Below are 12,853 nucleotides of genomic sequence, written 5' to 3' on the forward strand. Positions count from 1 at the left end.
TGTTTCATTTTTGTTTTTCACTCCTTATCTGTAACAGCACTTGCGTGTTGCTTATTTCATTGCACTTCCCAATCTGTGACCCTATATTGTATATATTGCCAGCACTACTTTTGTACTTCCCTAAATAAAGAGAGAACGTAATCAGCTCAAAATAAAAGACGCCGAAAAATAACTTTGCTAAAGGCTGAATGTTCTATCTCTTGTTTTGTTCTCGTGATAGATTGGCCTCGCTTTCGCTTATAGGGCTGTGGGTCCTCCGCATATTACAATCATAAACTACCAAAACTTAAAAACAGTACGAGAACACACTTCCCTATCTGAAAGCACCGCCAATGTTTATAAAGTGAGTCTACGTGTCGTTGCCGAACTCGTATTCGACAGAAGTTACAAATTTTCAGGTATTCCTTGTATAAAAGAGCTATGGAAATTTAGCAAATGTAGATCCACTGACAAGTGCTTTAAAATAGATAGAAACAAACGAAAGGCAGAGAAAGTTAACGACAAGTCAGGTTTGCTGCCCTGCACGGACAGGAAAATAATAATAATTTAAAGAGATAGGAGGGAGAAAGATGAGTATAGAAACGAAAATTGGCGAACAAAATATGTATAAGCGTCACGCGTCATCACATCCTATCTTACAGATACTTACTACAGCGCCTAATATGGCAATGGCAGTTCTTCTTGGTGTTGCGCAAATTGTAGATCAAGTTAAAAAATTTAATTAGCCCTGCACAAGCTCATCATAGTATGTCGGCGTCTGACTTCGGTAGATTATACAACTATCTACATTTATGTTGGGCTAATAATACCTATACAAAGATGACGCTGAGTTGTTGATCAGTTGGTACGTGGTTGTCGCAGAAATAGAAAGTTATACAAATGCGTCACTGCCGCTTCGCAGTTTTTTGGTCCTATAGTTACCAGTGTTTTCCACCAGCGCATAGGCTACCACGGAGTGTCAGTTGTTGCTTTTCCTTTTTCTTTATAGTGTAACCTCTGTGAATAAGATAACCGAGTCGTTAACCTATCCGCCAGCATATTCCCTAATTATTCAGCCCTTTATTGCTTATGAAACAAGCTTTCACTCTCCTTGCTCCTCTCCACAACGGGGCTATATGGTGCTAACTGGTGCTAACGGTGCTAATGGTACTAACTGGTGTTTCTATAAATTCGTAGCTTGCTGCCTGCCGGCGTTTAGCAGGACAATTTCTTTTGCTTTGCCCCTGTTTCAGCAGCGAAAAGCGATTCAGTGAGAAGAAAGATCCATTCAATTGTACCTTTTCTGTGATAAGCACAAGGCGCGTACTCTATTAAAAAAAAAAAGAACAACATTGTCTAAATCTTCCCGTAACTGTAATTCACGTTTTGTCTTTCGCTCTCGTTCTCGAATCGTGTTCCAGGCCGGGAGCGCGCTGTGGAGCCGCACTCGCCGGCGTCCGGCATGGCTTGCCGCCGTCTCCTGTGCTGCTGAGAGTCTAGAGCGGCAGCCCCATGCGGCTGCGCCGTGAGAGCGGGGGCGGCGGCGGCGGCGGAGGTGGCGGCGCCGGCGGCGGCAACTGCAGCCCCGAGGAGCTGCAGGAGCGTCGCGCGCGCTGCATCGCCCTCGAAAAGGCCTACGTGCACGACGTGTACGAGCAGCTGGCGCCCAGGCTCGCCAGGCCCCGACTGTGGCCACGTGTCCACCAGTTCCTGCGCGAGCTCGAGCTGGGCAGCCTCGTCGCCGACGTCGGTGAGTGCCATTGCCATCGATACCAGCGACAGCGATCGTGCGAGTAAAGTTGTAGATGCCGGGTATAGTTTTAGCCTCGCGACAGAGTGAACCGAATTTACGCTGTTGTCCTGTTTTCTGGCCAGGACTTCAGCCTCGTTTTGATTAACAACACGCCAATGGTTTGAGTCATTGGTCAGGACAACGCAGTTGCGCTCAACTTTATTAGCAAGTCGACCTGCTTCCCGCCAGCCAGGCATGAGCAGCACTCCTTGACAGCCAGCTCCACTCAAGCCACAGGCGTTTCCGCGAACTCTACAGAGAAACGCGAGTCGGAAAGCTAGCACGAGTAAAAGAGAAAGTGATTGGTTCGAAAAGACAATAAATCTGACATGTTTTTTTTTTTCTGGTTTATGAATACGGAGACCTCAAACCACGAGAACAGAGCAATAAAGAATTCAAACAGGACGAGCACTAAAACTTAAACTAAATTTTGTTCGCGGGAAACTCATGGTTAATTACAAACAGAAGTAAGATAGCCTCGGTGTAACACGCCGTGAAGACTCTCAGAGATTAAAAAAAGTCGCAGTTTCACCCGAAAGGCGAAGCATCAATTGGGATAGCAAATTTGTAGAGAGCTATACGGAGTAAGGATAGTAGTTTTATCAGCTGTACAAACTTGGACATGCAGCAGCACCGGCAATACGCAGAACTGTTGTCGACGCCGTCGGCGGTTTGCCCGCGTTCGCACAAAATGCGCGCGGCGTTGGTGACTGTTGCCGGAGCCTCTGGGGGCGGCTCGGAGGTTTTCGACGAGATCAGAACGGGACACTCGTCGAGCAGCGTCGGAAGTCTTTACCACCTTCTCGCCTCACAACTTTTGTATATAAATAGGCATTTTGTGCCGCAATTAAATGTCGCCTCCCTTCCCTCCCCGGAGAACGAACGCGCAGAACGCGCGTTTGTTCTCCGCCATGCGTTCACTCCCCGTGAAAGCGCGCGTCCCTCGCACCCTTTCACTCGCACATACAGCGTTCGGCGCGCGGCGACAATTTCATTGCCTTTGACGTCATACGGAACCTCACGGCGACGACGACGGCGATGCCGACGGCAGAAATCTGCTTTGGAGTGTCCATATAATTGCTATCGCAATAAAAAACCATATCACAAGGATAAAACGTTAGTGCTAAAATAGTTTCACACGCCAAGAACATGTGAGCACGGCACACATACACAACTAGTACAAATTAGTACATGCCAAACGCCTATAAACCAAGGCAACTTCGTTTTCTAATAGCGAAATTGAAGACGGATAACGCATGTGGACCCTCTTTGTATGGTACGCTTCAACCCGTTCGCAGGTTTTCTGACTTTCGTGCTGGAAAAGCATGCGTCAGCATCACTAACGACAGGTGGGCAACGACCACTGCTGAAATGCAAGGCTAAGTGTGAATGTGCAGCACCTTTCAATAAGCTAGAATAAAGATAGAGATATAGAAAAAGACGGAAGGCAGGGAGGTTAACCATATGAGAGTTTCAGATTTTCTCTACATTTATGTGGAGGAAAATGTTATCTTTGCACCCTTTTTCAACAATTTACGATGTCATTTCAGTCTTACATTAACACTGACCTGCCTGTCTGGACCACATATAGACGGCCCTAATGAATTGGTAGAATTCCAGCGAATTTGAAGGGAACAAACCGAATGTGATGCTGTACTTTGCGATAACCGTGTTCCTGGGCGATGTTTTCAGCACGTGCTCTCACAACTGAGCAAATCTCCCCAAGTTGTTTGCGTAACCGGAGCACAACGCAAACGGTATATTTGTGAGCTACCTTATGCAAGCCAAGTGACGTTGCATAAGCAAACGGAATCGCTGCCATTTGCTTGCGGTTGCCCTCCCTTTTTGTTTTTCTGTACTCCTTCGGGTCGTGTTTCATGCTTCTCGGAATTTTCTCGCCTGTCAGGAGCATCGTTGAATTCGAAAAACTGCTAGCTTCACAATTTGAAAAGCAACACCGGCTTGTACAGCGCAAATGTAGGATTTTTTAAAGTCAGTCCCTTTGTCAAAAACGGATGCCGCACAGACTTTCGCTTCCTTGGTTGAATTACGACACGTATTTACTGGAATTCTCCTGGTCTATTGTGCCTGCGAACAAAGGATGCTTCCTAAATCTGCAACCGTTAGTACGCCGCTCCAGCGGACGTGCGACATTTTAACGAGCTTCGATAACAGTGGTTTACTCGTTGCAAATGCTTGCCCATCCTTCTTGGAAAAGCCAGACTTTTGAGGATGCGAATAGACTGCTGAACGCATCGTGTACTTCTGTTCTCGTTACGACTTCCAATCCCTCTTTGTACGGAATTTGTCAAACAGGCTTCGCAGCCAGTTTTCAAGCCAAAGAGTCATTACTATTGACCGGAAGTTTAGGCACTCAAAAATGCTGCTTTAGGCGCCTATAACAGGCATTAAAGCTGTCATATAAAGCATATAAAGGCGCCGAATAGTGTCCTTCAGTTACGTAGAGTCTAAATTAATAAGAACTTCCACCGTACAGTTGAAGATTTTCTAAAAACATAGCGCACTAAAACCCTGTTTCGTGAAATTCAGTTTATTTTGTCAATAAAGCAAGATCAGGCAAGTTTCGTAGGTTGCAAGATTTATCTGAAGTTAAGGGTGACTAGAGACAACACGAGAAAAGTTCTGAAAGCAGTGACAAACAAGCACCATATTTAGATTTTCGGGTTTAGCGTTGCGCGTTTTATGACTCTGTATTGGTTTGTACGCAGAAATGGAATTCTTGAATCTCGACATCCACCGACGTTAACGGGACATATTTGTATTTCAGAACGTTTGATGATTTAATGCGCTGTCGAACTGCAGAATGATCACCGGTCACTACCTTTGACCGTATACCAAAAACCCAGAATTTTTGTACTATACAGACTGAAGTTTAGAACTCCGCAACAGGTCAATTTGCGATGGTGGCGAACCTCTCCTGAACGTCCAAAGTTATTCCCGCATTCAGTGCAGCGCCCCGTCGTTCAATATCTAGGACGTCGGCTAAAAACATGAAGTGGACGCCGAGTACGCTAAGTCATCTTCAAGTCTATTATCGCGTAGCGCAGCTTGATATCTTCTCACAACGACGATCTTTTCTGCGGCAAAGCTATTAATAACATTCTTTACAGCGGCAATGTGTTTGCGGTAATAAGCGGCTGCCTTCAGCCAAGTTCCCCAGCGAATGATAACATTATAAACAAAGTAAGGCTAGAATTAAAACACGTAAAAAGGCATTTTTAGGCTTTAAAAATCCAATATAGGCCCAAGCATCGAAGTATGCATCTATAGGCCCAATACGAGTTCCACTCAAATGTTTCTAAAACCATAGGTATACTGAATAGGCCCGATAAGGACGTCAGAAAAAATATTCATTGTGCCTAAAATTCCGGTCTCTAGTCATTACATACGTAGCGGCAGCAGTAGCGAACCAATCATTTTGAAGCTCCTTGTCTACTCCACTGGATGGCCGCATGTGATTGTAATGCACGCCTCCGTATGGGCGTGTCGATTTTGTAGTCTGTCTTGTTTCTGTCTTCTTATCCCAGCGCTCATTTTTTCTTCATCTCTGCATGGTAGCAAACTGAACGTGCGCCTTGTTAAGCTACCTGCCTTTCCTAGAATACGCCCCTCGTACGTTGAAATGACGGTCTTACTTATTTTATGCTCTTTTCCTCATTTTTCTTCTTTTTAATCGGTCACGTTGGTTTCCTGGCTACGGCGTTCTGCTGCTGTGGTGGCGGCCGCATTTCGACGGATGGCGAAATTCAGAAACGCTCGTGTAACTGAAATAAAATGCTCATGTACTTAGACTTAGGTACACGTTAAAGAACACCATGTAACTGAACTTAATCCAAAGCCCTGAACTACGGCGTCCCTCATAACCCACGGTGCTGTTTAGGCTCGCTAAGCCCGAAACATTTATTTATTTATTTATTTATTTATTTATTTATTTATTTATTTATTTATTTATTTATTTATTTATTTATTTATTTATCATTCCTGCACCAACGCTGACTCAAGTTCCATCACTGATGACCTTCCGCGCACATCATACTGCAGCCTCTGTTTGTAAAGTACGCTTCTCCGCAAGAAAACACTTATAAAGGCAAAGCTATCTCTGCCGGGAAAAAAAATTCGAAACTCTGGCCTCGTCCTGGCGAATGCCCAACATAAAGCTCATCCGGGAATGCTGACTTAGAGCGTGCGCTCCGACCAGACCGGCATGCTTCCTCACATGCGTGGGATGATGTGAACGGTAATTTGCAACGCGCTAATGCAACACCTACATGATGCTGTGTCACGATCGATCAACATAACTTTTTCGTCCGTTATGACGAAGCGAAGTAGCGTGTGCAGCTCAACAGATAAGAACGGCGCGTATGATAGTTGTACTAAAACTGAGATAATTCAGTATGGCAAGGTAGCCATTCTTGTTTATTAAAACTTCTTCCTCTCCACCCCGTCCAACACTTTCCTCTTCTTCTTCTGCCTTACGCTCCCCCTCTTTTAGGACTCTCCCCTCCTGGGGTGATAAGGAAGGACGCTCCTTAAATACTTAAAGCAACACCACCGTACGTGCAACGGTTCAGGCGCCATTCTGCAAATGACAGGGTTTGGCATAATATCTCTGCGCCTTATATGTCACATACGGGCGCTCCCATCTGCGCTACTTGCCTCGAGCTTTCGCTTATACAAGTCTCCAGTGGATTAAAAGAAGAAAGAAAGAAAAACAGTTATTCGCCAATCCCACGGAGTGCCTAGCAATTTCCTTTTGCTTCTACTCAAACGACGCAAGATATGGACAGAAAAGAAAGTCGCTTCTCCGGCGTAAAACAGATTTTGAAAATGTGACACCGGCACTGCTCGGAATCAGCCTGCTCGTTGTCACCCTAAAAAAGAACTGCACATTGATATAATATTCGCAGACCATCAACACTGATACGTGTTCCGGCTTTCAGAAAATATATGTATTTGATTTACAAAACATCAAAAGCTGGGCCTTTCTTTCCTTCCATTTCTTGTTCTCTCGTTTTCAAACGAGCGCCGCGCCAGTCACACCTCTTGGCTAGATTCGGGTCATCGATTACCATGCGGAACGGCTCCTAATGAAACCCACAGGCTCAGTTCCGCGCGCTTTGGCTGTTTCCGCTATTTGTCTTTTTCTTTTTCTTAATGGTTTCCGGCTGATTTAATTGCGCACGCGCGGCGGCTTTTTTTTTTTTTTTTTTTTTCCTGACTACGCTCTCACGCCGCCATGCGTCGTTCTAATTGTGCATCCTGCTTTTGGAGCGCACCGCCTGTTCCATAATGCAATAAACGAATTCTGCTGCTCTGCTGAAAGAGAAAAGGAGAGATAGAGAGAGAGAAAAAAAGACAGATAATGTGGTGGTCTAGATCACGACTCTAGGATTTACTTATACCACTGTTTCCGCTAGACCTCGTTTCCGTAATAGATATAAATCCCCACGGCCCACTGCATCGCGGTCAGTTTCTTTTCTCCCTCTTTATCTCCCTCTTTTTCTCCCCTCTTTCTAAACGCTTTTCCTTAGCCCCGGCGCAGGGTAGAAAACCGGAAACTGTCTTCTGGTTAAAATGCCCTGCCTTTCATCTCTCTTTCTCTGCCTCACTTTCTATGTGCCCGCTGTGTTACGAGAGTGTGGTGTTTGCAACGATGCGTCCAAGTTGCACGCAATTCTGTCGTACATAAAAGCGACTAGCGACACTACAATTCTCCGTGCACTGTCTTTTCTCGGTATTAAACAAACGATTCTCGTTTGTAGGGTTACTGTATAGCGCACATGAAGTAATGCTATATCTTATATTCAATTTAAATTTGTCCATACTTGTATTCAACGTTCCCGCGAGGCGTGATAGCAGGAAGTATACGCGCAACGTGCCTCCTGACAAAGGCCTACCCCTAGAGTAATGCATAGTGTCAATAGCGGATGAGAAAAAAAGTATATTTCACAAGAATTAAAAAGATGAAATGGTATATGACATACTGAAATATGTATTAATTCAATGGTGATAAAAAAAATGAGCCAGAAGCAAACTAGGTGTGAAACAGTTTGCGGGGCGCGGGTTCCACGCAAAAGTTGGAATTTTTTAACAGTTTGTGCCCGCAGCCAGTACAATCTCATAACACTAGGTTCGCATTTATGGACTAGTATTAGGACTCAAAATCCTTATTAGCGCATGTGGAAATACTCAGTTATTTGTCATATCCCATAAGCTATTGACACCGATGGCACATACTGAATTAACAGTGCAGTTATATACATTAAATAACAACGGTATTATAGAAGGAAACTGGCAACGAAGTGAAGTAAGGTATACTATAGTACTCAGTACTCAGCTGAAATAAACACTGGCACATCAAGTTAGGTCGAAAAGTAATGTTACCTTTTTCATAAACTGAAACGCATTTGTGCTTGTTCGAAGACTGTCTAACAAGGAAGAAAACGCAGTTTCTGTGCGGTTTCAATTGGCTTAATTGACAGATTTTGAATTCCACCTTTAAGTTTCAAGTACCATTTATTTAAATATTATTTTTTTTACTTAGACAATTCTGTAGCGGTGCTCGTTCTCATCACCTGATCTGCCTGCTCACCCACAAGCTCTGCGTTGTTCTGTGCGGCAGTGAATGGGTATTGCCTTTGAAGAGCGATAAAATTATTATTATTTTAAAAAAAGAAGCCTGGGATTTCTGGGTGAAAAGTAACATGACAGGCATACTAAATTTCTTTGTGTCAGGATACAGGATCAGGCTGGTAGTGGCGTAACATATCCTGCAGATTCAGCGAGACCGCGGTTGGTGCGCAAAACTGAGACAGTGGCACAATATCAATAGGCGTCATGCAGCGGCGTGCCAAGTGTTAGGTTCTGTGTTTATTGTATTCCTTTCGTTTTTCGATGTCATTCCTTCAGAGATGGCATTGTCACGCCACCTCTTGCATCCCGTTGACCCGAGGCGGCCTGCGGCAACAAGGGATTGAGGACAGAGCGCAATTCATTCAGAATACGGCACGCCCGAATTCGACATGGATGAGGCCGTGACCCGCTAGGTGCCAACCGTCATTTGCGCATCAGGTTAACATGTTTCCTTCTCTCGGAATTCAACACCGGGGACCAACACTGCGTTCCAATTATCGACATCTGTTCTCGTTTTCCACTAGGCTCGATTTGTATTTGTATCGTAAAAAAAAAAAACAAGCATAGAAGCGCGCTGCTTGTTGCTGGCTTCGTTGCTCAATAGGCAGGATATATCAGAACTGCTCGTACACCACGTCTTTCTCACCAGAAACACGAACAAGTTTTTGTGCTAAGGCGGCACCGTAAAAGCCTTATCTCTCTTTCGTTACTGTCGCAAAGGTATCGCGTTATTTCATGGTCTCAGTGTGCACTGTAGCCGCGTCACCACCGATCCTTGCTCCAGTATACACACCCTCCTAATGCGCTGTATCTATTTATGTCGCTACGGGGCTTCCCGACGCCGCGATACAGCAAAGCCAGCGAGTTTCGCCGCAGTTTTGTTGGCTCACTCGACAAAGCGAAAGCACCGGGTTTTATGCTTGTAACCTTTCTCACTTCTTTTCTGTGGGGCCATTCTCTGACTCGCCGCTCCCCTCCGAACATCTCCGTCAAACGCAGAAACACGACAAAAGAAAAAGGAAAAAAAAAAGATTCCGTTTTATTGCGTCCCCAGTGCGGAGGATCTGCTCTGGAGCACATTATTCGGCTCACAAGAGGGAAAAACAAGAATGTCTTTTACTCAGCTCGACAGTCCGGGCCTTCTTTCTTTATTATTATTATTTTGCTGCGCGCTGCGGCACCACGTCACACGATGACGTTAGCAGGCGAGAGTCCCAGAAAAAAAAAAAACACCGCGAAGAAAGAAGGCATCATCAAAAGATGACTTCCTACCTCGTCTCGAGTCGATCTTTTTCTTTGTTTCCTGCGTTGCGTTTCTTTCACGCTACTTCGTCCATGCTTTCTTCCTACTTGATGACCAGCGGCACAGCGGTGCGGAACGCATGCCAACTTGGCTAGAAAGACAATTCGACCCACTAGACTCCTTTCTTAGATCTTGTGTTTCCTCGGGAGTACGAAAGAGTTCTTTCGGAGGAGACACACCTCCCTAACCGCGATGGCTGAATGTCGTGCTCTTCTATCAAAAGCGACGCCACCGCGTCGCGCGGACACAAAATGCCGCTTTACAAAAGCAGCCGTCACCCACAAAGCAATTCCCGAGAGACGCAATTACTGCGTTTCTGGGGGCGCAAACAGGAGAGGACTCGTATTTTGAAGGGAGGTCGAAATAAAGAGAGATGCCAAATTGCAAACGCTTCCACGCTTCACATAAAGCCGGTGTCAAACGGCGCCTGCCGTATAATCAAATAAGAATACCAAGCGCACATCACTGAGTGTAGCTGCTACAGTTTGCCTTATTGATTTAGCACTGAATGTAACATCAAAGACCGCGGAACGGAAACGGATCTTGAACTGCCATCTGACGTGTATCGGAATCGGAACGTAGGCGCCGTAGTTCAATCAGATAAGGCGCTTCGACGTCCAACATACGAGCACAACATATGAGCTCAGCTTGAGAATGTTGGCGGTTTTTTTTTTCCCAATGGATAACTTGAAACGAATAAAAAATGAAATGCCTTTTTTTTTTTGATATCCCCTCATTTTGTACAACGAATGCCTTGGTTGCTAAAAAAGAATTTAGCTAACGCCACGCTTTTTTCTACACCCAACATATGACTCATATTGACAATATGATGTTTAAGATCATAAGCTTCTTTTTTTTTTTGCTGTTCAATGGGACCTTATGAGCATAAAGTTCTCGTTAACTCTTCAAAACTATTCACTGACTCGCATACAGGCATAATACGGTAGACAGTGAGTTACCATTTTTCAGGACCCCGGCCACTTTATCTATGAGTCAAACATTGTATTAAGCGTTTCCTGGCTATTTCCGAGATAAAATTTTGACTGGTGCACGATAGCTACTAGAAAAGCTACTTTGAGTTTGTTATATTGTCCACTCACCCGACTATTTCCACATTCAACTCGAGGTAGTACAGACTAGTAAGTTCGGGCTACCGTACTTCGTTTACGCCCTGGCTAGATGTTCAGTGTAAAGATTAACAAAGCAGCTCTCTCCAAACAGGTCCCCTTTTACCAATGACTCTTCGCCCTCTGCAGATAACATCATTGCTGGAAGTTGTCAGCCTACGTTGCCAAACAGTGTGCTGTACGAATCATCGATCGAGCCTAAAAACAAACCTTGGTTTAACGGCTGCCGGGCGCACCATAGCATGTTTTACCGTGTTACACAGTGAAGCGAAGACGTAGATCATGGAAAGGGTATTACAAAGTTTTAAAGTCCCGTGCCTCATTGGGCTTGCACAATGTGTTGCAAAATTCTCATGAAATAAAACGTCTAGAGGGCCGTCTCTTTGTTAGTAACTTCCAAGCATCCATTTGTTTCGCAGAAAAAAAATTCTTACCGTCGTGTATTAATCTCTATAGACTAGAGCTATCGGACTCATCGTACGTGCAAGGACATGGTCCTATGAGCAGAAAAAAAATCTAAGTCTTCACAGTGTAGAAGCCACTACAACATAATAGTCTGCGCACTAAAAGTTCTTTCGTAACCATTTGATCACAAGGGTCGCGAAGGAGAGCCAAGGCTAAGTGATCCAGCATTACCCTCATTTGCATTACGGCCTCCCGGGAGGCAGAACTACTCTGTTGCAGACTAGTTGGTTCATACTGAACGTGTAACGTACAGCGCAAAATGCAATTATTCTTGTATTTTGCGCAACACGTTATTTATTCCCCCATGGGGCACTCAGTCGCTAAGGAAGACACATTAAGCAGTCGCAGATGCCACAAGCCCTAGTGAAAAAGAGAGAGAGATAAGGATGAATGAAAGGCAAGGAGGTTAACCAAGACTGAGCCCTGTATGTTACCCTGCACTAGGGAAAGAGGAAATGCGAATAAAAGATAAAAAAGGGAGGGAAAGTCTATTGTTGATACCACCAACGTAGTGAAAATTCTAAACGCTGTATCACAGACGGTCGCTTAGTGAGGTGGCCTTTAAAAATTACAGTAGCGCTTCTGTGGCTTGCTGCAGCTGTGATATGCGAGGTTATAGTTCCAGTATCTTGTTCGACGAGAAAGATCTTCCGTCTAGTTGTTTGAGAGCTGTGCGGAGGCAAGCCTTTCATTTTCAAAGGACGGGCAGTAGCACAGAAGTTGTTCTATATACAGTTTCTTCGCCACCACAGGCATGTCATTCCGCGATATCCGTCACTTAAATCAGGAATGAGCATGCATTAGTGAATGCAACGCCCAGGCGTAGGCGACACAGTACTGTTTCTTCACTTCGGAGAAGACCGGGTAAAGGCGCTATTGCATACAAAAGTCGAGGGAACGCAACCGATGGTGAGTGAAGTCAGGTGTGTGCCACTGCTGTAGTATCAAATAATGCGCTAGCTTGCTTAGTTACTGAGATGCGCCAGTACTCGATAAAGATGTACCAACAAAATATGTTCTGTCATGTGCTTTTTTGAGCCGAGGTCGACGAGATCGTTGACGGAAATGCCGCAATAACCTTGTAGCCACTGAAACAGGCTGTTGTGTCTATTCGCGATCACGTAGTGGCGCGCTTCTCGTATCTCGTACACGAGTTGTTCACAGGACAAGCAACGAATAACTGACAAAAGACACCGCAGCAATGCCTTTGAGTCGCAGAATATTACCGATCGATTAGCCGGTTGTTGGTCAATATAATCTACTCCGGGGGCAACACGCTTTGAACCCGTCGATATCAAGACGTGGGAAATTCCGTATTTGATGCTGATTCATCTTGATAAGATGAGCGCTGCGCCGGTGGAGCTTCTCTAAGTGGAAGAACCAGCAGTGTAGATGGGAATAGGTGCGTGAGCGTATCTGTGCAAACAATCCAGGGTTGCTTGCTTCAAAGCGAAGGTAGGCACGTTGTTCTTATTTCGTATGCCTGTGATAGAAAGGTGCACTTCAGATTGTCATAGACACCACAAGGCGTTT

The 12,853-nt window shown here is 45.0% G+C and overlaps 1 protein-coding gene across 1 annotated transcript in view; it reads left to right on the top strand.

Annotated features, from left to right (window-relative positions):
• Positions 1–1,491: 1,491 nt before the first annotated feature.
• LOC119449629 (uncharacterized) overlaps positions 1,492–12,853 on the top strand; it is a 46,267-nt gene continuing 34,905 nt past the window's right edge. Inside the window, exon 1 of the mRNA XM_037712843.2 lies at positions 1,492–1,729. Within this exon, the coding sequence (XP_037568771.1) occupies positions 1,492–1,729 (238 nt within the window). The remainder of the gene's footprint in view (positions 1,730–12,853) is intronic.

Source organism: Dermacentor silvarum, chromosome 4 (genome assembly GCF_013339745.2).
Source record: "Dermacentor silvarum isolate Dsil-2018 chromosome 4, BIME_Dsil_1.4, whole genome shotgun sequence".
NCBI classification, from domain to species: domain Eukaryota; kingdom Metazoa; phylum Arthropoda; class Arachnida; order Ixodida; family Ixodidae; genus Dermacentor; species Dermacentor silvarum.